The following is a 27,491-nucleotide window of genomic DNA, read 5'->3' as shown; positions in this document are numbered from 1 at the left end:
TGGATTGCATATAAAGAAGGCATTGCGTTGATGAAAATGGGAATACGAATATGGTTTTGTATGTTTTTATTAGCTCATTGCGTACCCATGACATCATGTACATGTATGTATAATTCTTTATATTATTGTCCTCTTTTCTATGCATATTCTGAGGCATTTTTTTTAAAATATATCAAATAGTTGTTTAATTCTGATGTTCCTGAAGTAAAGATATATTTCGATTTAAAAAGGAAATCTACTTGTATATTGCATCATGGAAGATGGATGGATTCTAAGATTGTTCATTAAAAAAAAGTTAGAGGTTATGAAGACATCATACTGAATGTGTATTTTGTCTATCATTCGATTCCTAATCCTCACTATCTGGGAAGAAAATTAAATAACCATATGTTAAAAAAACTAAATGAAAATAATACCCCAACTGTTTTAAAATGATTATAGTGTGTATGTCGTGTTTATGACGGAACGTTTTTTTTTAATTTATTTTGTTATAATATCTTTCACACATGTATCGAGTCAACAAATCAACACATGTATTTATAAAAGGATGTCAAATATGATATATTTATTTGGAGACTTCAAATATGACACAAATAACATGAATTAGTGCGTATAAGCAAAATTCACTAGTTTGGAATTTATAACACAGAAGCGTAACATTTAAAACGTTGATACAAAACTGCGTCATAGGTTAGATTTGTTTTGTCTTTTTGGTTTTGATTTTGATTTTCACGCTTGAGCCAGTACTAATGATAATTTGTATATCGCTATTTTACCCTGGAAGACGTTGATAATTTCCTAGGCAACGACACGTGTTCCTTTAGTTTCTAGCAATATTTTTCATATCACCCTACTGCGCTGAGAAAGGACATTGTCAGTTAGCAAGATCAAAGGAAAATTTTGTAAAATAGCGATAATATATTGTATTTGTCTAATATTCTATACTCCATATTTTGATAAAACAAATTTGGAGATGAAGTATGATTTCTAGTGATACCAATATCCACCAAAACTTTAAAATATTGCTTATTATCAATGATATGCAATGCTTAAAACAGCGTTACTGATAATATTAGGTCAGACTTTTATTACAAAACTTATTACTTATAATTTAGCATACATCTTACTAGATAACTGGAAAATAATTAAGATATACATAATACGTATACAACTAAACACACGTATTCATCATTCGTGTTGATAAACTTCAAAACGATAACTCGACAATACGTACATATACAAGCACATTTAATGTATAATCCACCGAAAATGACAATAAACTACTGTTCTCCGTACAAATCTGGCCATTCAAACTGAAATTGCTAAGCCAATACCAAAGGGTTTATCTGCATTCTATAATTTATATTTGCCCGATATTTAGAAAGTTAATCACCTTTTTCACCTTTTTCATCGAATGTTTGATCATCGCAACTGAAAGGGCATCAAAGAAGTAACACTTTATACTCGAACAGAAAAGCCTAGATGCTTAGAGGAAAGAAAAACGACCAAATCCTCATCCGTTAGATGAACTTCAATTTACATCATTAATTGTGCCCTTTATTTTATTTACAAAATTATTGTATTTATTGGCGTTTAGCTCATTTAGCGTATTTGAATAAAATATCAAAGACTTAATTTTACTACAATACAAACAATTCTGATCTCTTTTTTAGAACATGTATTAATTTAAACTTATTGAAATGAAGTTAGTTTAAAATTTGTCAAAGTAAGCTTTAAGAATTCTTTGTTTTTTAATTTATATTTATTATGCATGTCTCTAAACATGGTATGCGAAGCGTAACAGTTTACGAGGTGTTCCCATACATGCATTTGATACGGTGAATTTATTATGGATATATTTTATACTTCATTTATAAAATAAAATCTTTAGAGCAGTGCATTTTTGTTTTGTTTGTAGCTCTATTTTTTAACATGAAATTTAAACTTGTTGAAATAAGTTTAAAATTTGTCAAAGTAAGCTTTTATAATTCCTTTTTTTACTTTAGATTTATTATGCATGTTTCTTTACATAGTATGCGACGCGTAACAGTTTATAAGTAGGTGTTCTCTTATATGCATTTAATACGGTGCATTAATTATGGATATATTTCAGACTTCATTTATGAAAGGAAATCAATAAAGCAGAATTTGTTTTTATATCAATTTAAAATGTAGATTCAAATATTTTTCACCTCAAACGATAAACTAAAACTTCTTCAAAACTTATATATGATGTATAGTTCGGCGTCCGCAAAAAAGAAGCCAAGGAAAGTGTTTATCTCTTCTTCACAATACGCATTTTATTGAATCTCGATATTTATCATGTTTATAGTTTTTCTAACAATGACGTTCTACCTCCATAAGCCTGCAAATGTCATGGCGAGTCACACATAAGTAATGAAAAGACCTCTTTAAAAATAGATGTCTACTTAAAAAAGACGATACTTAACCTTTTTCACTGTTTACAGATAACTTTAACAAAGAAGAAAACATGACATGTGAAAAAAAATATATTGATCAGATATCATGGATATGGTATCCCATTGAGAGAAAATAAAAAACATCCTGTTAAAATAATCTCTCCTTTCAGCTTCTTTTTTTGGGATTAAACAAAAAGAAAATGCAAACTAAACAAAGTCAAATTCAAAAAAAAAATAATGATTGATACATTTCTAACATAGTTTGATTATAACAAAAATATAAATGAAACAAATATTGCATAAGGCATAAGTTGAGCTCCAAGGAAATGCACCTAAAATACAGTTTCAAGTCAACATATAATTAAACAGCACTTGAAAAAGAATAAACAAATGTTTTTTGAAATAAAAATGGTTGTTATTTCTGTGGATAAATATTCCTGCCTTTCTATAGCTACAAACGCGATATATATGAACAGTTGTATATATAGGTATTATTATTTTTTAACGTGCATCATTCAATTATTTATACACAGCATTGTATGTATTGGTAACACAGATATAGGAAGATGTGGTGTGAGTGCCAATGAGACAGCTCTCCATCCAAATAACAATTTAAAAATTAAACCATTATAGGTTAAAGTACGGCCTTCAACACGGAGCCTTGGCTCACACCGAACAACAAGCTATAAAGGGCCCCATAATTACTAGTGTAAAACCATTCAAACGGGAAAACCAACGGTCTAATCTATATAAACAAAACACAGCTTCTCTTGTGTTCCTGTGATTGGACACCATTGGTTTTCTCTCCTTTTTTCTTTCTCTTTCTGTCGATCAAATAGCAACGTATCATATGGAAGAATTATGTTCCAATCTCTCTATTTAGCTGACAACTGTGTTTTAAATGTATCAAGTATAACATTCTTATGAATCACATTAATCATTGCTTCATGTTTTATTGTTCAATATCAGTTTTTTGCATCTCCCGTATAAGTCTATCAAAATGCGGTCATATTTTATCTTGATCTTCTAAATAGTATGTTCTGTTATCTGTTATCTGGTCCAACCCAAAATTAGTAGTCCCTAGTGTTGACAGTGTGTTAATTGCCAGTTTTGTTTATACCCCTTTCAAATGTATTTCTCCATTTTTTATGCCCCAAATAGTAAGTCAAGGTAGAAATTACACTGTCCTAAAAATTGGGTAATGAATTTTAAAGTAAAGTAGTGATTTGGTCCAGTTGAGAAATGTTAAAGTTAGCACGTAGGAAGCTGTTAAAAGATTTCAAGACCCCCTTAATATAAAATTGTCCACATTTTGAGTTAGAACCGATGATGTTTTCTATAATTCTGATATAATTTGTCCCAAAAGTAATACAAAACACTGTAAACATTTTATTGAGAAAGGGCAGGTGTTTTTTTTTTTTTTTGCATTTATTGGCTTTAAGAAATGCACCACGAAATAATTGTGGTCTCGGACCATCTTGTGCCAAGCTGAAAGTTCTGTAGACACTCTTATATTCATACTTCTTATATGATTCAATGCTTTTTGTTTTAGTTTTACTTCATGTTTATTAAGCATTGCAATATTATAGTCAGTACAAGAAATAAAGTAGGAAACTATGATATATCTGACATTCAATGTTAATATGCTAATCATATTAATAGTCATCGTGGGTTTAATATTTATTATTTCTGCAGTATTTCCCTACAAGTAAATTGTACATGTAATTTAAAGTTGATCATATCCTTATTTGAAATTTTTCATGTGTTTGTTAACTGATGTAATACGTGATATGACACAACATGTTTCAAATAATCGACTTGTAATGACAGGCGACTTTCTTTAAAAGTTACGTCTAGATCGTTAAATTTTCATCGGGTGTTATACACATTAAAGTGTTAAACGACTGTTGTCATCAGAGTACAACAGCATGCCCTAATTGAACTTATAAGCTTTATTTACAGGATAAATTATCGATACGTTAGGAGATTTAACAATTCATATGTATTCAATACTGCACCTTGCATTGTAGATTGTAGATTTGTAAAAATGTAATTTGAATCCAAACCAGCAAAGTAAAAAAAAAAACAAAAACACTGTGCTTTGGAAGGGTTAACAGATCATTCTCAATACGTGGCACCTATCGTTTCGTTTGCCTTTTTGTGCTTCTTTGTTACATTTGTTGTTTATGTAGAGATATAAAGATGATAACACAATATTGACTGTTGTACCCCTATTTTTGACATTTTTACTCCCTGAGTATGTTTGTTTTGTTCATGCATCGTTGACAATTTAATGGAATTTGATGCGACTGTCATATAAGTGAGAGGTTTAGCTAGCTATACAACCAGGTTCAATCCACCATTTTCTACATTAGAAAATGCCTGTATCAAGTCAGGAATATGACAGTTGTTACCCATTCGTTTGATGTGTTTGGACTTTTGATTTTGCCTTTTGATTTTTGATTTTCCTTTTTGAATTTTCCTCGGAGTTCGGTATTTTTGTGTTTTTACTTTTTTCTAATGAAAGTATAAATGTAGTTTAAACCTAATTCTGTAGTTTCGTTCGAGAAAAGGGACGAGATTGTAGTTACAGAATTATGACATACCCTCTATCATTTTTGAGACAGATTTTTTGTAGCGGTCCGCCAACTCGTGATGGCGTTTGCAAAAATTACGAAGGGATGATTTCAATTTCACCACTTGGAACTCTTGGTTTATTAGCTTCTTTAAGAGCAGCAACCCTCTTTCGAGGAAATCATAAGAGAAAATACAAACCTTAGAATATATCAACTAGGAATCATATACTCCGTATGCAAGCGCTGCTGGAATGTTGCTACATTCAAATGGAATGTTCACATGCGAGAAGCAGAAAACATGTCTTTTGTCATAACGTTTTGTTTTTGATCAACCCTCAGTGTCATTATAATCATAGATGTAAGTCAAGATATGAGGCAAACTTGTATCTATGGTATCCTTTATCTCAAATTCGATGGTAATGATACGTTCAACAAAGTCCCCATAATATCAATTATTTAGTGTGAGAAATATACATTCCTACACTGCAACACGTGTATTACGATATTTATCCACTCGAGACAGTTACATTTTATTTTTTGAGTGTTTCAAATAATTAACATTTAACTGTCGAGAGTGTAGAAACTACGTTATACACGAAAAATAGTGGCAGAATCTGTTTCTCTGATGATTTGTATCCTTCTTTTTCTAAGATTTTCAGAAACTTGGGTCTTTAAATGCGACGTCATCAGGAATGGTCGCCTTTTTTCATGAGTCACAGAAAAATTCAGAGGAAAACAAAACATTTTGACGTCTTAATTTTGACTTATCATTTGCCGAAAACAGATAATTAACTAGTGAGGAGACATATTTTCCTCACACCGATCACGAATTGTGAAAATAGCACAAATATTAGAGAACATAATTTATGTACATTATGTAGCAGTATGAAAAAAAAGGAAAATACTAATTACTTTTTTCTTTCTTGCTTAGAAGTTCCTTTATGAAATCAGTCTCATTTGAATTTAAGAACAAGTCAACAAAAAGCGGGTCACAGTTTTGATTCTAATTGAAATGCATTTTTCATATGTCCTCCAAACGTAACAAATATGCTGTTAATCAAGAAATCAAATATCTTGATAGTGTCAGTTTCAGAGAATTATTCGTTTGAATCGGAGTGATTTCTTATACAGTATAATTTATCCCTGACTTAGACAAGCTACGTGTATCCACATTGGCCATCCTTTTCTATGAAACATAGCAGGACAAACTCTTCGAATTTGTCTTCTTTTTTGGATATATGGAATACTGGTGTAAAGTGTAGAAGGGCAAATATACAAATACTATTGTGATAAATGAGTCTTTGATGTTATGACCTCTTTGGAATTTTTTAATATCAACATCTAATGTACGCATTCTCTAGAATATGTTGTTTCGGAATAACTTAGAAGCCAATATTTGATTGCTGATTAAATTGATGTTGATAATTTAGGACAAGAGATTTCTTGGAGCACTTAGAAGATCTAACAATATGTCATTTGTAACTACACTTGAGTTAAGGTATATATTACAGTGATGAGTGATCCAGTTTTTATTCCAAGGGTCGAGAGGGTATATATTTAGTTTCTAAGTGAATTGTAAATATCCAGTTCATATATAAATCAGTTTATGTAATGTGATTTAAGCACAAAAGCGATGAAGTTTGGGACTGAAGCTGCAGAGAAAACAACATATTTGTCATGGAGGAAGGACCAATCTTTAGAAACATTTGGTAAATGACAAGTTGACGTAGCATGGGTATAAACAGACATATTTAAAGATGCCTTTTTATGTTTATTTTCACTCATGTTCACGTGCAATTTTGAACGGATCATTATCGTGGCCATTGTTTGTGAGATTGTTCACCTTTTGGTTGACTTGGGATACCGATTTCGTTTAAAACACGTTCAAAGTCTCAGTTTTGGGGCGACAATCATTTTTTTTTCATTGTTGATGGGTTTCTCTTCATTTTGGTTTGTGATCCTGACTTATTTTTCGCTTAATCGACCATTGAACAGTGGTATACTTCTCTTATCAAATGTATGATCTTGTGTTCAGTGTATATCTATTAAAACTACACTGTATAATAAACATATTTTTTTCGAGATTGGATTTATTGATCCGTTTGATACACATTAACGGATTTTACCACAATATACTGCACCAATGCAGATTGTTATATACAGTTTTATCCTAAAATCCTCGCCGTACACGAAACAAGAAAAGGGTCCACAATTGTTTAAACAATATCGATAAAGAAGTGTGGTTTTACTGGATTTATGGTAGCACAATACAAAGATTTGTTTACTTCCACCATGGCCTACAGCTGTGTGACTGTTTAATAATAGCATACTTTTCCTAAATGGCCACAACATAGATAGTTGGTTTCACTAAAACTTCTAAAATTTGAATTATTCACCTCTCCCTTCTTTTGGAAGCATGGTCTCCTATGCATACACTATATAAAAGCCAGAGAGAGAGAAAATCGTTTTCATGGGACCAAGTCTAGGTATAAATAGCTAAGGAATTATTGAATCTGCTCTTTCAACATGTTTTAATTTACGCATACATTGTAACTGATGAGTATGCAAACCTAATGCAGCAATATTTTTTTTTATAATTAAATAGATAATTGCATAAGGTAGCACAATACAAAGATTTTTTAACTTCTAACCACTAACCTTTGAAATGCTGTAACTTTCTTATGAATGCATAGAAAATAACAAAAGAGGTATATATAGATAGATAAAAGATAAATCTTTTAAATGAATGCAATATTTTTATTATGCAATCATTATGTAATCAATTATTATTTAATTAGTGTCAAAATGTGGGTAAGTTCACTTGAATGAATTTAGCTCTATCATCTTTTTAACTATACAGAAAATGTTAACGAAATTTTAATCAACACATCATGGGCTTCAAAAGGGTGTCTCAGATTGTCTCTATGGTGTTCCATTTTCTCATAAATCTCTAATTAGTGTAAACATCCTAACCAAATAAAAGAAGATAATGTTTAATTAGGTGTAAAATTTGTTCTATACGTTCTATCTGAAATCTGAGACACCCTTTTGTATACATGTATAATGGCCATAAGAACAACATATAATAAAATCGACCCTCTAGGGATACCTATGAAGAAGCTAATTTCATTTGAAAGTGGAAATTTGGTGAAAAATATTTTAGACACAGTTAATATTATAATTGGTTACATAAGTGTTGCATAATACTAACATTGCATTAATTTGAAAGAGTAATATGTTAGCTATCCAAAACTACCACTTTTATAAATTTTCAAGCATTATTAAGAAAGTTACAGCATTTTAAAACTTGGGAGTTGGAGTTATAAAATCTTTGTATTGTGCTACCTTATGAGTGTCTATTCGATTGTCTGTTTCCACAATACTTTCAGTAGAAATACAAATTAAGTTTTATCGTCTTATATAACAAAATCAGAATTACCTATGAATGAGATAACACATGAAAAGAGTGTAAAAAAATATGCATCACAAGAATACAGTTTAACAGTGACCTATATCGTAGCATGTTTTTCTCAACGTCAAAAATACACCAACAAAACCCCTCAAAATGAAATAAAAGTCAAAACTGGCAATTTATAAGTAAAAACATTATTTACTTATAGTGTATATATACATCTAAAAAAAGGCTGTTACAATTTTCTATCTGGTTAGAATTTCAACTCTTCTACTGTGTGAGTTTTAAATAGAGAACACCAAACCAATGCACTTTAATTATTATAAATGGTAATATTTCGGTAGGACATTTTCGATCCCATGTTATACTACTGATTCTGAGCGTGTATTTCCAATTTACTTTTAGTAAATAAACATCAAGAAATTTTATACCGGGTTTATAACTTTGGGATACAATAAATAAATATCTTAGATAGTTATCTTGCTTTGACTTACAATGCATATTTTGCTTTGGTGTTAAACATGTGATAATTTATGTACCGGAAAAATATGCTTGTAAGAAATGAACGCTTATGTAATAGTAAACGTTCAATGATAAGTTAATATTGATATTAAAAGACCTCCGAGCAAAAAGGTGTGTTCAGATCCCCGAGCCCGAAGGGCGAGGGGATTTGAACAGCCCTTTTTGTGAGGTGGTCTTTTAATGTTAATATTAACTTAATCATAGCACTTTTACTGACTTAAAAACCGTCAAAAATATACAAAAAAAAAGTACATAAAAAGCATTTGCAGAAACCTAATTCCCCTGAACTGGACGAGTCCAAATATGTTAAACTTAAATGATAGTTAAACAGTACTCAGACTGATATGTACAATTAACAGTTACCAAATTGACATGAACACGGACCGATTTAACGGTATTAAATCATATAATTATTTATTTATGATAAAAAAAAATTAGCATGTAAATAACACCAAATGATAGTTTTACAAATAAGGGGTTAAATTTATATTTTTTAGCCAAATTTTCAAAATAACGATTTCTTATTTAATAAATCAGGCAATCAAAACCCCCATACTGGCCTAATTTATAACTGACCAATGAATATTAGGCCAAACAACTTCATGCTATATATACTTGATGTTTTTGATCTATGAGTAATCATGAAATAGAATCGTAGAAAACAGTAAGTAAACTCTTCCGACAATTAGCTTTTTAAACAGTTTGTTTAAGAACTTCTAATCGGACAGTCCTAAGGATGCACAAGGTCCTTTACAATATTCATCCGGTAAATGTTCCGTTTGTTTCTGATTTGGTAATTTTCCTACATTAAGATACATGCGAATGCAAAATAATAAGTGTTGTCTACTCAGTCCCATTAATTAATAGATCTTGCTTTATTTTTTGTGTTTTTTTTTAAATAAGAAATATGCATGCAAACTTCATTGAATAAAACCGTATTAAACAAGGTTTCGCTGTCCCGATCAAAACGTGTTGGGTGAGATATACTTGCAAGTTCAATATATTTTATGAAAACAAACACTTTAATTTAGTGTCCGTTATTCCATTTTCATGTCTAAATAAAGCAAAAACACCCGAAAAAAACTTTTATCTTTCTTAGTTTTATCCTTGCCTGAAAAAAACAAAATCATATGTTATAAATCGTATTTAAACATTAGATAAGAACAATAGTAAAAAACTATTTAATACTTTTGAATAAGCAGTCAGTTATGTGATAAACTGAAGAGAACCCCCCCCCTCCCCCCCCCAAGAAAACAACTTAAAAATTTAAATGGAAATTGTAAATTATAATAGCATTTACAAGATCTTGTCTTTCTGTGCTAAGTACTAGTACTGTAACAGAGAAATTATTTAAATTGATTGATTGTGGTTTGCTTCACGTCCAGTAGCAAATATTTCATGCCTGTTAATGACTGTAACACATAAATTTTAAATACAATAGGTAAGACGTTCAATAGGAGGTCGACAGTGAGGTTGGACGTGAAACTTTAAAATACCACTAGAAAAAATGAGGGTATATTGAATAAGTACAGAAATTAAGACTTGAAACAGCAGGCAAAATTTGAACCACTCAAATATTAGGTGCAAGAGTTTTTAATTTGATCCATAGAATCTACCCTGAAGTCGATCACCCATGTTTACGTGTAGTTTACAATATCATTTTACGCATCCAATTTAGGTTAGATACGTTTAGCTCGCTTTAGTAACTGTAAGAATTCTGTGAAACTGTATTGTTTATTGGACTTTAGTTTCTGGTATGATATTCTGTACTACCGATCACTACTGCTCTACTGGTTGGTCTCGTGTGGGGGCGTTCGCCTCGAGAGCGGGAGGTCATTTAATTTGTTTGAATCCCGGACGGGTCAAACAAAGACGTTAATTAAATTGGTATTCTATTTCAACGCTGAACACGTGGCATCATAGAGTAAGAGCACAGACTGGCCGGCTCAGAGTCGGAAATGTGTCCGGGTCGGGTGACTTTTCTTCCCGCGAACAAATATCTTGTGAACTTATACGATAAAAAAAAAACCCGACTCATCTTGTCAGTCTAGTATAAAAATGGGATTAATACGCAATCGCCTAACTCGAATAATTACAGTTATTGCCACTCAATGTTTTACTGTTCTAGTCCCTCTCATATTGGTTTTGCTGGAAAGTATACAATGTAACCACTGATGTGTACTATTACAACTTTTTTTTTTTTAATTAAAAAAAAAGATGAAATGCAAAGAGAAAAATGACGGAAGAAATGCTAAGATTTACGCATAAAAATTCAAAAGTAAATATAAATGAAATATATAAAAATTGGAAAACTGTTTCAGACTATAATCAACTGATGAAAAATGATTATAAATCACCTAATGAAGCTGATTAATTTATTGCTCCTTTGTGTCCAGTGGCAAATATGTCATACATATTCTCGATTAGATTCAAAGTGGATCAATTTTGAAGCAAATGTTTACAAATTTAGAGTTGCACTTTTTACAATAAGGCAGAGAGTTCGCTAGAGGTAAAACGTATGCCGTAATAGAATAGATTTAAACCATAATGATCGAACTCGTAAGTTAAGCCCTCCTTCCCTCTATTTTCTCCACGGTAGACGAATGCCATAAACAAAACGTCACGAATTTACAATCAATAACGGCCACTATAAGTAAATGAGATATGGACTTTTTTATAAATTGATTCCTATTGCAACCAACATCTCCCTGTTCGGGACAAGTTATTCATTCCCACAAAATACCGCCTGATTATTGATTGAAGATATTTAAGCAACAAAAAGCACTTTGAAGCAAACAAATTCTTGAAATTGTAAATTAAGGTATTTTGCTGGGTTTTTTTTCCAATCCTATTTCGGACCCCCTGATTTTAAGGGGGCGTATCTAATTAGTCATGCCCGATTAACTTTAATTGAATTGAACCTCAACTTAAAGATCTAAATCGGGTAAATAAGTTCGAGGTACAATAAGTAGACAATAGAAATCCTTTGTGAAATAGGATCGTCCCAGGTATCTTAGAAAATAAATTTGCGTTGGATAACAATGAAAAATGCACGAGCAGGTTTGTAAATCAACACATTGTTCTTATTATTAGATTCACGGTAACAACATAAATCAAATACTGTTTGTTAAAATCCAAGTACTGACAAAAATGGAGGTACACGTTTGGTTTTGTATGTGTGTTTTACTTCATTGCAAACTACATACATCATGTGAGTATTTTTGTGAAATTATAATATTTTGTACTGAAAAGCTTTACAGATATCAAGGAAGTATTTGTAAGAGAGCTATCTACTTTTCAGTTTGTTTTTTTACAATTTTCATCATTTATGGCGTTGGAAGATAATTGTGTCTTTGTCCATCATATTACATGTCCACACTACCGAAATACCACTATTTGTTATTTTAAAAAAACATTGGTTTGATCATCTTTTTTAGAACTCAGACTGTAGAAGAGTTGAAATTGAAATCGGTAAGAAAATGAATCTAGAAAGTAAATGGTCAAATTGATTATTACTCTGTGTATTTTTCCTGTACTCTATACAACATGGTGTTGATTACATATGCTATATATAACTGTCAATGCAGAATGATTCTTTGAAAAATAAGTAGGGGTCTTCTGCTATTTGTCCATTTATTATTTAAAAGCATGACAAATCAGAGTGTCCAATTTTATTTGACAAGATACGACTTCATGAAGAACCGTTTCAAATGACAATTCATAATTCTTTGTGTGCGTCCTCTATTACGTGGAAATCGGTTATATCTAATCAATAAAAGACATGTATGGATAATGAAGGTGTACAGTGTCTTAAATAAGGTTCATATTTTCTATGTTAACTGAGGAGGTTCAAACATATATGTAAACGAGGACGAAGACGGTGGCATATTGATAACGATTCAGCAAAGGAAAAAATTCAACCATTTAATAAAAGATTATGTAACGTTCGAAATCACGTCACACAACTGCATTATCAGTTTGTTTCTGTTGTTTTTATGTGGATTGTTATAAGTTATATTGTTTGGGATTTATCTTCAAACTTACAACAAGAATACGGCTGTTGAACCACTAAACTGTTCTTCTTTTTTTTCTTTTTTGGTTATGTTATTTTCTTCTTAATTTTGTATAAATGAAATATTGAGTGATACATTTTGCAGTTGTTGATAAACATATATAAATATGCAGGTGTAATAAAATAAAATGAATTATTTTTTTTTAAGAAGATTAAGAAGGTTATCATACGAATTCGACCCGTGTTTGTATTTTGCATTTAATAAACGTCAGTAATAAACACACCAGTGGAAAAAACATTAATTGAGTTGGCGTTGAAACGAATCCTCATTTCATCCGTTTCCATGTTGACACGGTAACATTAATTATGTTAATTCTGAAGTCCTAGAGTACATATATTATTTTTCGAATGTGAAATAAACCCGCTAAATAATAACAAACTTTATGTAGTGATCTTATTGCATAATTACGCTGTTTTCTTATCTGTTGTGAAATGTAATTTGATAGGACCCCAATTAAAGTGAGAGTTTTATCTAGCTTTATAACTTTGCAATGTTCTTTATGTGGGGGATAGCCTGTACCAATGACAGCTGTTGTCCATTTTGTTTGATGTATTTAGCTTTTGATTTTGCCATTTGATTGATGACTTTCCTTTTTGAATTTTCCTCGGAGTTTGGTATTTTGTGAGATTACTAGTTTCCTTTGCTTCATTAATTCATAATTAACTCCGAAACACTTCCAAGAGTGGAGAAAAATATACCCGAGGGACATTCAAACTCATAAATCAATAATAAACTGACAATGCCATTGCTAAAAAAGAAAACAAACCAAAGGTCTTTCCACCACTAACAATATATTTTGATGTTAAATATTAAAAAATCAGTTGATATGTCAGTTCCTAATATAAAGTTGGAGCAAAGGTCAAAATCTAGAACGTCCAAATAACCTATGACCTTGACCTCAATTTCAAGGTCATAAACTAAGGATCTCAAATCAAAATACACTAGTTACTTTTAAAATATGTATGGTTTATGAGTAATTTCACTTTATGCACAATTCTAAATATAAGAGGGGCGAAAAACTCCCATTTATTGTCAACGCACCCTTTGAACCAAAATTAATGAGTTACGACATGCCGCAACTAACAATTTATTAAACATAATTTGTCGATATCTTTTAAAGTTAATCAAAATGAGTGAAAATATGCCAAAATCAAAATTTAGAATATGACCTTGACCTAATTTTCATTTTTTTGAACCAAGGATCTTAAATCAAAAGACCCTCGGTCTCTATTACTTATGGTTTACCAGTTAGAAATGCATATCTTTTATATCTTATACAAAAGGGGGATAACTCTCATATGGAGTCTCCGGATAGTCAAAATTGATCAAATCATCCTGAGGATATAGCAAGCAATTTGGTAAAATAAATTTGTCGGTTTCTAATACGGTTGCGACATATAAGTATTAACAAGAAAAACAGTGTTCGGGGAGATAACTCTTATTTGGAAAAGAATTTTGTTACGAGGTGTCAGTTTCTAAAGCGTATTTACTGTTTGATATCATATACAATATATCTAAGCGACATCTTGTGAAACAAAATAACAGCGAAGGAAAGAAAATTAGGCGGAAGAAAAAAAAAATAATAATCAGAAGAAAACCAATAGGTCTTTCCACGAAAAAGTGGAAAGACCTAAATATTGCACGACACAAAACAAAGAAAAAATAAAGACGAATCTTACCAAAAACTCGGGGTGATCTCATGTGCTCCAGAAGGGTATAATCAAATCCAGCTCCACATGTTGTACCCGTTTCAAGTATTTATAAAATTAGTATACCATTTTCAAAGCGAATTAGATCTGACTCGTCTAACATGCACAGTACATTTGATCCTGATTTTTGTTGTGATAACATTTTACCTTTTTTTGTGATTTACCGTTTGCCTTCTTTTTTTTTACCGTACACTGTATTTACTTTATTAGATGATATGTTCCCGTAAGGTTTTGATATGCTACAAATCATGTAAAAACCACAACTAAGAACATGGTAAATGTTAAGCGATCAATCAGATCAAGGAAGACTGCCTTATGAACATTAAGTCATAAAAGAATATGTGGTATGATTGCCACTGAGACAACTCTCCACAATAAATCAAACATGATACAGAAATTAACAACTATAGGTCACCCTAACGCTTCCAACAATGAGCAAAGCCCATACTTCATAACTAGCTATAAAAGGCCCCCAAATGACAAATGTAAAAAGATTCAAACGAGAAAACTAACTGCCTAATTTAGGTACAACATATTAACGAAAAACATGCCCTGTTAAACATATCCTAGTATTTTGCTTTCTTCGTTTACTCAATTTCAAGTTGCGCACATATGTTCGTTTACCGCAGTCTCCAATTTAGCACATCTGTGTGCTTACAAAATTTCGAATGCAGCACAAGCGTTTCAAACATCAAGTCAATAATTGCCAAGTCTTTAAAACAAAACAACGACATTTCTTACACATCGATAAATGGTCAACAAGATGTCTTGAAATAAGTAAAAGCAACCTTTAATTTAACACAACGAACTTCACGATAAAAGCTTAAACAATGTTTGTCCTCAGTTAGAATAATGTTTTACAGTAGTTGTTTGCCGTTTTGTCTGCATTAAAAGTAACATTTTTACATGAATATAATTAGAAATTAAAGCAAGGTAATTGTATAAATATATTTAAAGGGAGCATCACAGGGTCACAAACTTGACCTCTAAACGTGTATATTCCCGTCTTATCTCGATATTTTAAAAACAGTATTATGAAAAAGTAAAATCACAGAAATACTAAATTTCGGAGAAAATTTGTAACGGAAATTGCGAAATTAGAAACTCAAACAAATCAACGAATGTAGAAAATATTAAATGTAACCTTATGTTCCAACTAGCTAAACCTCTCACTTGTATGACAGTCGTATAAATTTGACATTGATGTGCGAACAAAACTAACATAAATGATAGGTATAAATGTAAAAAAATAGTGTTACAGCAGGCAAACTACTAAAAATAGTAATTATATTAATCACTATTAAAACAAACAGATAATGTCAACGTTGACCCAACAAATTTTTGAGTTGCATACTTATGATGATACTTTGTTATAATCAAGTCTTTTAACAATATGTGCACTGTACAAATGAATATGCTCCTCAACAGTGTTTCCTATTTTGAGTGGTCAAAGATAAACTGCAACATGTAGAACAACGATCGATCGTTCGACGGAAAAATGATCATCCGGTCTACCTTTTAAAACTCAAAAACTATATGGGACACCAGATATACCTGATCAAATAGCAAATAGCAAATATATGAGGTACATTATATATCTAAAAAAAGTAAAAGTATAAATGTAATTAAGTGTTTTGTAGTATATATTTTTATGAGTATTCGTGTTATTTTTCAGCTTTCACAGGAACAATTTTGTATTCAACCAACACTGCAATTATGGAGTTTGATATTGATACACACAATGTAAATGTACTTGTGGAGCAGAGCGATACTGTGTTCGCCATGGACTATGATTACAAAAACAGATTCATATATTTTCCGAGATACAATACCCATGACATCGTTCGGTATGTAAACGTTTATTCTGATTATGTCATTAGTAACATAAATTAGGGAATCTTTGAATGAAATTTGTAAAATCAAGTATTAAGAAAAACATCAATTGTAATCAGACATTCTAGTGATATAAATATATTGACATCTATGTTCTAATTTTCCATAAGATTAAAGTAATAGTGATACCTCAATGCAGGAACATTACATTACTACAACCTAATAACAATTATAAATATAAAGTAAGGCTATCTACTCAATTAATTCAATTAATGTTTGACATTTTGAAATATGTCTTGTGTCATGAAAGATTTGTTTTTTTTTTAAATATCAACAAGTATTGTTAACAGAATTATCAATATCAGATATTTCTGACATTAAAACGTTGCATTGACACATTGTGTTTTGTTCCAGTAGCTTCATACTACAAATCCTGATTGAGCTTGTATAGTGTAGTGTCTAAAACATCTCTCGTTCATATATTACATTTTGTCTCTATGTTATAGTTTCAGCCCTACGTTAAATGGGGTAGTGGATTAACTTTAGATAAAACATTATTTATTAGAAAACCATGCTCAAACTCGCCTCATAAAGGAAAATAATTCAAGAACAGACATGAAAAAGTCACTGGGACATTGGCAAACTTTACACTTGCACTAGTTTTTATTATATTTTGTCGGATAGCATTTGACATCTTTGGCCGAACAAGTTTATCATTTTTACATTATATAATCTATTGTAGGCTGGTTCATATTCTGGACGCCAGTATTTGCTCCTTTCTACTAAATTCTACACACAAAATACAAATATGAAGTTAAGAAATTGGAAAAAAATAATAAAAACCAAACTCGTTCAAAGTGTATCTACACGAATTAATCGTCAAAATCGCTTATCTAATAATACTACCATCGCTAACATGTTTAACAATACAAATCGTGGTTACCCGTATTTCGATAAACGTCATGTCGAAAATGACTTACATGTCCCCGTCTTTCCATCAACAATACGGTAAGATCCACGTTTAATGTTCACACATTTTCTTTAAATTTTGAAACTGATATAACTTGAAAAACAAACAGTATTATTTATTTACTCAAATGAAACAAACCAGGATGCGGTATTCAGTACGTAGGTGAAGCTAGACGATATTTATCTAAACGCACGAAAGAACACCTGTATCGTTTCAAAAGACCCGATAAATTCAAAAGTCTCATTTATCAACACATTAAGAAGCACAGTCATCTATTTAACAGTTCGATCGTTCGAAGTAGCCTGGTGAATCTCATTCAAAGTGTGTACGATCACGAAAAATAATTGAATTACATTAGATTAAAAAGTTACAGACAGTCTACCCTCTCGGTCTTAATGATAATAGTATGGGAATTGGTAATATATCAAGAACCGATTATGTTATCATTTTGGATTTAGCTTCTAAAATTGCTCGTAAAAAAACGTTCTCATGGTCGTATACAAAATCGTAATCAAAGAAAATTTCGGACCAATCATACAAATATTTTGGACCTAATTTCTATTTCAAAAAACAACTGCTGACATTATCTGAACTTCCCCCACTGAGAACGAGAAAGACAATCAGCAATTTGGTTTTGTTTTGAAGGGATATAAATTGCCTTAACTAATGCATTATTTTTTAAGTTCACGAAAACCACCTGTCTTACTAAAGTCATAACTCTACTTGATTTGCTAGTTTTCATATTAATGATTTGAACAACCGACTGATTATCAACATGAAAAATAACTTTTTGGTTAACAAAATGGGATTCCCAGGACATAAGAGCTGCTACAACTGGAAACAACTCTAACAATGGCATAACTCTTGTGATTCCAGTCTCAGTCCAATGTTTTGTCCATATGCCTTGGGCCAACTGACTTGCAAAGTAGATCCAATACCCGCCTTTTGACCCCCTACACTATCCGTGCACAACTCTTATTTTTCATTTGAAACCCTTACATTGTCTGTTATTACAGTGACACCATTGTATTGTTTTAAAAAGTATAACCAAACTTCTAAATCTGCTTTCATCTGCTTGTTTACTCGAATTTTACTTATCCCAATTTTTGAATTTATGAGTCTGCGACAGAAGGTGCGGCCTGGAGCAACTACCTTACCAGCAAAATTCAGGAGCTCAAGAAGGGATTGCATATCTGTAAGAGTTTTTTTAGAAAGGTCCAAGGTTTTTCTGATTTTTTGTAAGAGTTTGACAAGTTTTTCATTTAGAAGTCGCATGATTAAACTCTGTGTATCAAATTATATACCCAAAAACATAAGTAATGTAGTCGGCAAAGTATTCTTGTCACTAGCAAGAGAAATACCTATTGTGTTGCATACCTTTTGGAATAACTTCAAAGTATTGCCATTTTTTTATGTTTGGCTCGACTCGACATAAAGAAAATCGTCTAAATAATGGAGGATATCATCATTTCCGCTTTTTAGCTGTATTATCCAATGCAAAGCTTTTGCAAATTTCTCCTACAGAGCACAACTTAGTGAGGCCCCCATAGGGAGCATTTTATCAAGATAATTTTCACCCTAACATTTTATCGCCAACAAGTCAAAATCGTGCGGGGCAATTGGCAACAAACGAAAAGCCGCTTTTACGTCACACTGTCTTAATCGGGCAAAATCTGTGTGTCTATTAATCAAACATGCTGCTTCGTCCACTGAACTGCATTGCACTGAACAATGATCCTTATGAATAAAATCGTTTCTCAGGATAGGATCAATGTTGAATAAGTCTGAAATCCCCATCCTTTTTTGGCACTAGCCCCATTAGTGATACCTGAAGTGTACGAAAAGGTGGGTATCTGAAAGAACCAGCAATGCGAGCAAGTTTAACTTCCTTTATTAATTTTTCTTTAAAAAAATTGGGTAGCTGTAATGCACTTTTTTTTAATTTGGAACGCTCCCTTGGTTCCCTAGAGCAAAATATTTTAATGAAAAACAGTATTTGAAACCAGATATAATTTCATGTGTACATTGCTAGGTGGGTTGAATTCTAAATAATTTTCCAAGACTGATACTTTTATAGGAGTATTTTCTAATGAATATAAATTAATACTTTTTGTTAAATCTTCCTTGGGCCCAGCTAATACACTGGGCCTTTCTGTGTTTGCCACTGCATATTTCACATATGTTTTTAAACCTGATGATATATCAGTAGTATCCTCAGGTACTTCTGCCACCACGTGTCCGACCTTTTTTGTTTTCTTGGCAGTTCTTCTTTTAGGCATTTTTGTCGTGCTGCACTCTCTTTCCTCCTGTCCTGCTGGTCGTTCTTCTTTTCTTTCCGATGGCCCTTAATGGCAATCATATGGCATTTCTCTTGTTAGGCATGTCCTTTTTGGATAGTTTAACTTATTTGCACAACACCTGCTTTCTTTCCGAAAGCAAACTAACAAGTGCCCGATATGGAAATTCAAAAATTCTATTCACGCTGATACGGGAATTCAAAAATTCTGATTCATGATGTGAGCGCCGTCTATGGCCATGCCAAATACGGCATTGAGCTACAGGCTACAACACTCACTCACCCACACGAATATTTGATTGAATTAAACCAGACTATTGAAAATATGAATTTTTTATAATCTCAATTAATTGCAATACATATAGAAGAAGAACCTATATCAATACTGATCGAATTACAATGAGATGAAGAACTACGATCAAGAGTTGACGTATTTCTAAACTGTGTTGAAGTCCTTCCTTTAATCACAAAGTGATGAAAAATTAATCTAGAGTTGTCTCTCTTTATCTGTTGTTTACTGTAATTCACAAATACCAAAATTAAAATGATACAGACTTTCTGTATATTATACTCATTTGTGTAGAGGTTCCATCTTCTGTTTTTCATTAATAACTTTTACAACCAATACAAAAACAATCCATTGAATTAAACATACATTTTATTACATCAACTTGTATTTACATTTTCATAATCTCAATTATTAAACGTCTAAAATACACAATTTTAAGTGCATTAGCTTGATATTATGTGGCTTTATTTCGTGTGTATTTTAGTCTAGATGCCATCTCATAAACTATCAAAATGACCTAGGGAAACCTCTGATGGCCATATAAGATATATAAACATGAATATAACTATAAAAGCTCACGTATGGTCATCATTCTCTTTTTAGGATTGCATTGTTTGCAATGGGTTTCCTTCTGACCAACCTTCATTATGCTTTATTTTCCCTAGAAGATGTTATAGGGGGTCTTCTTGACCTCGGAAGGTCTTTAACATCGTTTCTTGCCTGATTTTTATTCCCCAAACGACTTGCAGTGGAATGGTGATGACCAACAATACGTGCAATTATCACAGCGACATACCTGCTTCCCCCATGCTGGATATCTACCATCTTGCTGCAGTTATGAGTTGTGGATGACCGATTACAAGGTGTAAATAACATAAATTTATAAACTTGGTTATTTTAAGTGTTGAAAACAATGAGAATCAAAACATCTGTTTTAGTGTTTACGAGAACAGTAGCTGCATGTGCAGATAAGAACTGATAGAGGCGATATTTATTGATTAAACTCATGTGATATTTAAAAAATGTTTAACTACAAATGTAGTTCTATTTCAACAATTTTTTTTCAAAAAGTGTTTTTTTAATTTGAATTTCAATTTGGTGTTGCAATACTTTTTTTCCATGTGTATAGATTATGCTAACTCGTGCAAATAGACTTTTCTAGTTCTATTAGATTTCATGATATAACTTTTCCTTTAAATGGCGGATCACGTACGATTCTCGCGTATCCAGCTCTAGCGAAGGGGTTAAACTGATGTTTACATGAATACAAATTCAATGAGATCGAATTATTCACTTACAAGTGAATAATTAATCTTCAATGTTTCCTAGCTTATTTTGTGAAAAAAGCGAATTATTATTTCACTAGTTTACTGTCATTAATGAATGAACAAAACAAAATCCCATTTTAGATTGTTCATACATCTCGTAGCTATTGCCCCTTTAATCAACTGCTATCGACATTATTGGGTAATTATTGTTCATTTTGACAACGTTAAAACCATTCTGAAGCGTTCGAAAAGTATAAATACGTCTAGAGGTTTATGTTTGACATCGTGAGTAGACATATGACGTCACATTGTTTAGTTGCTAAAGACAATGCAAAAGTTTCGCGGATATTTTAATTATGTCATTTTACGTCAAAAATATTTGTTAAATGGTTTCTATTTCAATATGCTGCATTACAATTGAGATAACTGTATTGTATTTTAAGCTTGGCCTTCGTAAAACTTGATTTTACTGTCGCAAATATCTAAAAAATCTACGTTTTACGAAGGCCAAGCTTAAAATACAATACAGTTATCTCCTAAATGATGAAGCTGAATGACGGATATGAAATGTCCGTTAATAAAAAAAAAGGTATGAGTGATGTTTTTATTTTTGAGTTTTTTAAATACTGTTTTTGAATCATTTGTTTTTTTTTTGTTTTCAAAGAAAAATGCGTTAAATTTCCATCTAAAAAAACTGCCAACTTTAAATTTGAAAATTTGACTCGGGGATGGTTTTATATTTATGTCTCAATCATTCAAATGATCCTTGATGATATGTGCATAGAAAATATTCACGAATAAGGCTGGAAACTTAATAAAATAATTGTGTTTTTGGATTTTAAGGTGATTACCCAAAACCGTAAACTGAGTGGTACCCTACTAAATGTCTAAAATAGAAAAATGTTAACCTTTTACGACCAGACAGAAATTACAAAAAAGATATTATTATATTATTTAAAACAATTTGCAGCCGTGTGTTATTCCAGAACATTACACTCGTTAACTTAGCGTCTTTTTCAAGATCAGTTGCAGTACTACAAATAATAAACAAACATACAATAGATCGAATACTAGATCTAATTTTGTTATAACGACTACTAACAAAACTAATAAATACAATAAAACTAATACTCAAAAAGAATATCTTCAATTTTGCAGTCGAGTTTGTATGTTGTCCTTAAGATAAAAAAAAACCCACATTTTCTTAAAACATCACCAACTATTAAATATCCTCGAATTATGACCAAATGACTTAAATACATACAATAATAGTTTTAAATAGGTTTGACATTAAAAATTACATTAGCAGATTCAGAAAAAGGAACACAATGGATACTTTGACTCCATAAGCTTATAATCTATCAGTTATACTAGCACTGGAAACTTTCTCGTCTATGATTTGCAGCCAACCTTGATACAGTTATACATATATGTTTATACAGTCATTCAAATTAGTGGCACAATCCACATGTATTTGTTTACAAAAAACATATATTCGTCATTGCATATCATTTACCCTATTCCCATATCATTTACCCTGTTCCACTATCCTGATTTAACATATTCAGTATATTGTGTGCGTGAAATATAAACCAGACAGTGGGGAGTTTTTAGTATAACATACATGAATGAATATAATTACTGTAAATAACTTTTATGATTATATAGATTTGCATATCCGTCAAAGAATAGAACATTACAAAGAGTTATCCAGTCATTATCATATCCATCAGGAATAGCAGTTGATTCAACTAATGATCATATCTACTGGGTTGCTGATTTTGCACTGACCCTCTTAAGATGCAATATGGATGGAAGCAATGTGATTGTGTTATCAACTCTAAGTTATCCTTTTGTGATACGACTAGATCTTACAAACAGGTATTACGTTTGATGTTTCTAGGAATTAAACAATGATGAATACTGCTGTTAACAAAACTTCACGTATACTTTTGTTTTTTTTATTTTACTTTAGAAAGCAATATCATAATGGTCAAATCGTTATATTTCGTCTTTTGACATAGAACCATTTAAATAAATAGTATGCATAAACTGTTTGTTAGAGTGAAGACAAATACACAGGTGCATCAATACAATGAAAGAATCATTACTGCAAATACGAATATCAATTAATGGAGGACTGATACACATTTGTAAATGAGTACGGCTGAAAAAAAGAAAATCACAAAAATACTGAACTCCAAGGAAAATTCAAAAAGGAAAGTCCCCAAACAATTAAAATGTGTTAACGATCGTCTTATGCTTAGGTAAATCAAACATAGATTTCAATATTCCTATATTTCTCTCAACTATATACATCCATCTGAAAACATTGAAGTTGAAGGTACAGTTTTTTGTATACATAATATATATTTAAAAATGTGGTGGTGTTTATAAACTTGAACGAAAGCACTAGTTGAGTGTATATCGTGCCTTTGCTATCGTTTAGTAACGAAATCAAACAATGGTCTTTTAAACGAATAAAACATAGTTATTGATGTTTGTTACTAATAACATATATATATTTCAGTCTTCTAGAATAGGTTCAATATATAATTGAGACAGCTGAACAGTTTTATGAAAATCCAAGTTGATTGTAACAAAAAATATATTAAGGTTACTATCTGAATTAAGTTCGAACTGAAAATCCCAGCTTTTTTTCACCTATTATCAGTCCTATGCCACAAACAACAAAATAACAAGACATTCTGTAAAATCATAATACCTTGAATATATTTCATATCTATTGAACAGTTTCGCGGTGTTTTGTAAATTATACCTTAGCTTTTGCTGAAAGCCTCGGTTTTAACATTGTTTAACCTCACGGTACATGGAATAATATAGGTAAACACCGCAAAACTACCCATGAACAATAACAGGTTTTACCTATTGCAATTAGCAATGTTAAGATAGTTTGCATACATTGTTTTTGTTTTGATTCCGGTAACAAATTCCCTCGGTATGGGCCTAACATGTAACTCACCAATCTTTCTAAAAAATCAGTCTTTTTGAAATAGGACAGCTGCTAAAAATGAACGTTGGTATAACTACATATATCTTATACATTTGGGATGATGATTCCCGTCGTATTTTTTTCTCCAAAACGACAACTTTCATTTTGAAGTCTTTAGAACCAATCTAATGTTTGAACTATCTGAATATTCCTGAAGACAAATATTTGTACATTATCAGATCAGGTACCCATGCGGTACCTATACAAAAGTGGAGATGGCAAATTATTGCCAAAAAAATAAAGGTTATGTGAGTTGTGTAGTTCCAGTGAGAAAGGCGACGAATTTCATTATTTGTTTTTCTGTTCGCATTTTAAGAACGAAAGACAATTATTTCTACAAACTTAATTTTCAAATAGTCCAAATAGTATTACATTTTTCGCATTATTTAATAATTAAAAAAATCTGTCACAAGAAAAATATTTGTTTAAGTGTATTAATAAAAAATAGTGTGTGTCCTTCCATGTGAATGTAGTGGCATAAGCATCTTAATGATCTTTTTTTAAGATTTCTATTGAGGTCGATCTTTAATTATACATGTTATTAAACATGTAATATGCTATTATAATTTTGTACTTTCAAAATATCTTACTGTATCCGTTTACCTGAACTATTGTATATGTATTTATAAGTTATGTTTCTGTATAAACTTGTATTTAGTTGTTTTTTTTAGAGCATACAGTATCTATCTAATGCACACGAATAGTTGATTTCTTTAAATAGCACAATAACACATGTTGGTATAAAGAAATCGATTACTTAGAATATATCTGATCGTCGTAAAAAATTGGAGTATTGTGTTATAAGTACATGCCTATCATTATCAATATCTCGCATATCAGTACGGAACAACACCAACATCAATTGGAAAATACTGTATCACAAAACTAACAATAGAACATTCCAATTACTGCATGTGGATTCAATGTGATGGAAATGATTACATTGATTATCAGAAAACGAATTGAATAATGTATAAAGGGGCCTAATCAAGACCCATATACTAGAAAAACATCTTAGATTATGTTAAACCTATATACGTCTATTCTATTTAAGTGATATAACATGCACATTTGAGTTTGTTATACATGTTTGACGTGCATTTTCTGGTATATAAAGAGGTATGCACATTCTATTACGAAATTAAATATTTATAGAAATTGCCTTAATATATGTCCTGCAAATTCATTGCTTTGGTTTCCATTAAATATATTCTTTTGATGTAATATGCATAAAACGGTATTTGAATTTTTCATGTATTTTATAAGTTACTGTGGAATCAACAATGCAATGATATTATCAGAGTTAATTCTCGTATTGCTAATACAAATATTCATTGGAATAAAGAGTCATTGAGATATAGAATATTTTGTCTTCATGACATCTAGCACAACAGTAGCACTCAATATAAAAATTAAGCCTCTATTTTTTGTTTCGGGTATTAAATCTAGCTCCTCAAAGATAGCATTTTATGTTAAATAATATGTCTCTCTAAGGTTAAAAAATGACGCTTTGCAACATACAACAGAAGTTGTTTTTCTCTTAGAATCAAAATGTAAGCACAATAATGTATGATTTAAAGTCTGTGTTTATGTTGCAGTTCAACTTTTCTGTAGTTCCATTGTTTTCATCTTATAGCTGATATGTTTCCCTCGGTTTTAGTTTATAACCTAGATTTGTTTTCTCTTAATCGATTGATGACTTTTGCACAGCGGTATACTATTGTTGCATTTATTAAAGTGGTCATCGAATGTTTCGATTATCATAATCCTTATATGGCATTGTCCACATAACTGATAATTGTTTACAAATAAGATAACACCACATATGTATACAAACACAAACTGAACCTTCAACGTTTTAGATGCCAAAACTTAGATTTATCTTTCAGATGGATGTATATAGTTGAGAGAGATATAGGAATATTGAAGTCTAGATTTGATTTAACTGAAAAAGAGACGATGGTTAACTTTGTATCACCAACTGTGTATTGCATGGACATAGGTACGTTGTTATGAGTTAGCTTTGTTGTAGTGTTGCTAAAATGTAACAGTCCACCTGTCTATCTATCTGTATAATATGTTAATTAAAAAAAACCCGAACCAACAATGGACGAACAAGCCTGCCTCAACGCAAGCAGTTATGCTGATAGAAAAGTAGAATAATCTCATACAAATGTCGGTAACAAATTAAATCCGCAATAAAAGCTCTGCTGTTTTTAATGTACTTGAAGGTATTACACAGTCTCTTGTAAGGTTTGTTCTTGGTGTTAAAATACAGAGAAACATAAAAATAAGATGGGCAATGTTTATTTTTCGTATGGAGCATAATAAGGCTGATTAAATGATGTTTGTTTTACATTTGAAACAACATTAAAAACAATTGTAAACATTTCTTTGGTCACTACTTCACTGTTCACCGGAGTACACCAGTCGTAAAGTTAACACCAGATTAAAAACAAACAAAACTTCGATACAGTTACATATAGATTTGATATATACTGTAGCTGTGCTCTTTGAGCAGTCGAATTGCATTGACTGTATATTCATATGTGACATACAGTCAATTATCGTATATCACCTTGTTTATGACGTTGACAATGCGTTTCCGTAGGGTTACAAACTTTCAAACATTTGCTTCCAAAATTGTAGACACTGCCGAACAAAGACTGTATTGGATAAGACATGACAATGGTGACATGAAATCAGCTACATTTAATGGATCTGATGTAAAAACAATTCTTTCGACAAATTCTGCTAACAACACATATGCTATTGGTGTCCTTGGAAGCAATGTTTTTTATGCTGATAATAAACAATTATTAATGGTGGCTAAAACATCAGGATCCACACCGACTGTTCTGTATAACGATACCAGCAGGATTTACAGTATATTTGTGTTTAATCAGACAGGTATGTAAATAATTATTTCTAAAAAAATGTTTTACAAAAAGCTATTTCATGAAGAGACGTATTTTATTGTATAATATTTATAAAATAGTATTAATTATGATACAACTATATCAATAATTGCATACATTTGTTATAATTTTACACTTTCCTAGTCTTTTAAATCCGAATATATGCAATGTAGGTGGGTGTATAATGGAAGA

General features: G+C 31.2%; 1 protein-coding gene across 1 annotated transcript; it reads left to right on the top strand.

The window, feature by feature from the left end:
* On the top strand, positions 1–27,491 carry LOC134683447 (low-density lipoprotein receptor-related protein 8-like). The gene is made up of 5 exons (XM_063542737.1): positions 1–103; positions 16,388–16,559; positions 23,037–23,249; positions 26,271–26,383; positions 27,031–27,491. Exons 1-5 carry the CDS (start codon positions 31–33, stop codon positions 27,297–27,299), a joined length of 840 nt encoding a protein of 279 aa, XP_063398807.1. The 5' UTR covers positions 1–30; the 3' UTR covers positions 27,300–27,491.

This window comes from Mytilus trossulus, chromosome 9, assembly GCF_036588685.1.
Source record: "Mytilus trossulus isolate FHL-02 chromosome 9, PNRI_Mtr1.1.1.hap1, whole genome shotgun sequence".
NCBI classification, from domain to species: Eukaryota; Metazoa; Mollusca; class Bivalvia; order Mytilida; family Mytilidae; genus Mytilus; species Mytilus trossulus.
Note: the sequence above shows the minus strand (reverse complement) of the source record. Positions and strands in the feature narration are given on the sequence as shown.

Coding starts and splice junctions, on each gene's coding strand:
- LOC134683447 (XM_063542737.1), top strand. CDS start 31: ATGAAAATGGGAATACGAATATGGTTTTGTATGTTTTTATTAGCTCAT. Junction 16,560..23,036: donor AATACCCATGACATCGTTCG/GTATGTAAACGT, acceptor ATGATTATATAG/ATTTGCATATCCGTCAAAGA. Junction 26,384..27,030: donor TGTGTATTGCATGGACATAG/GTACGTTGTTAT, acceptor CCAAAATTGTAG/ACACTGCCGAACAAAGACTG.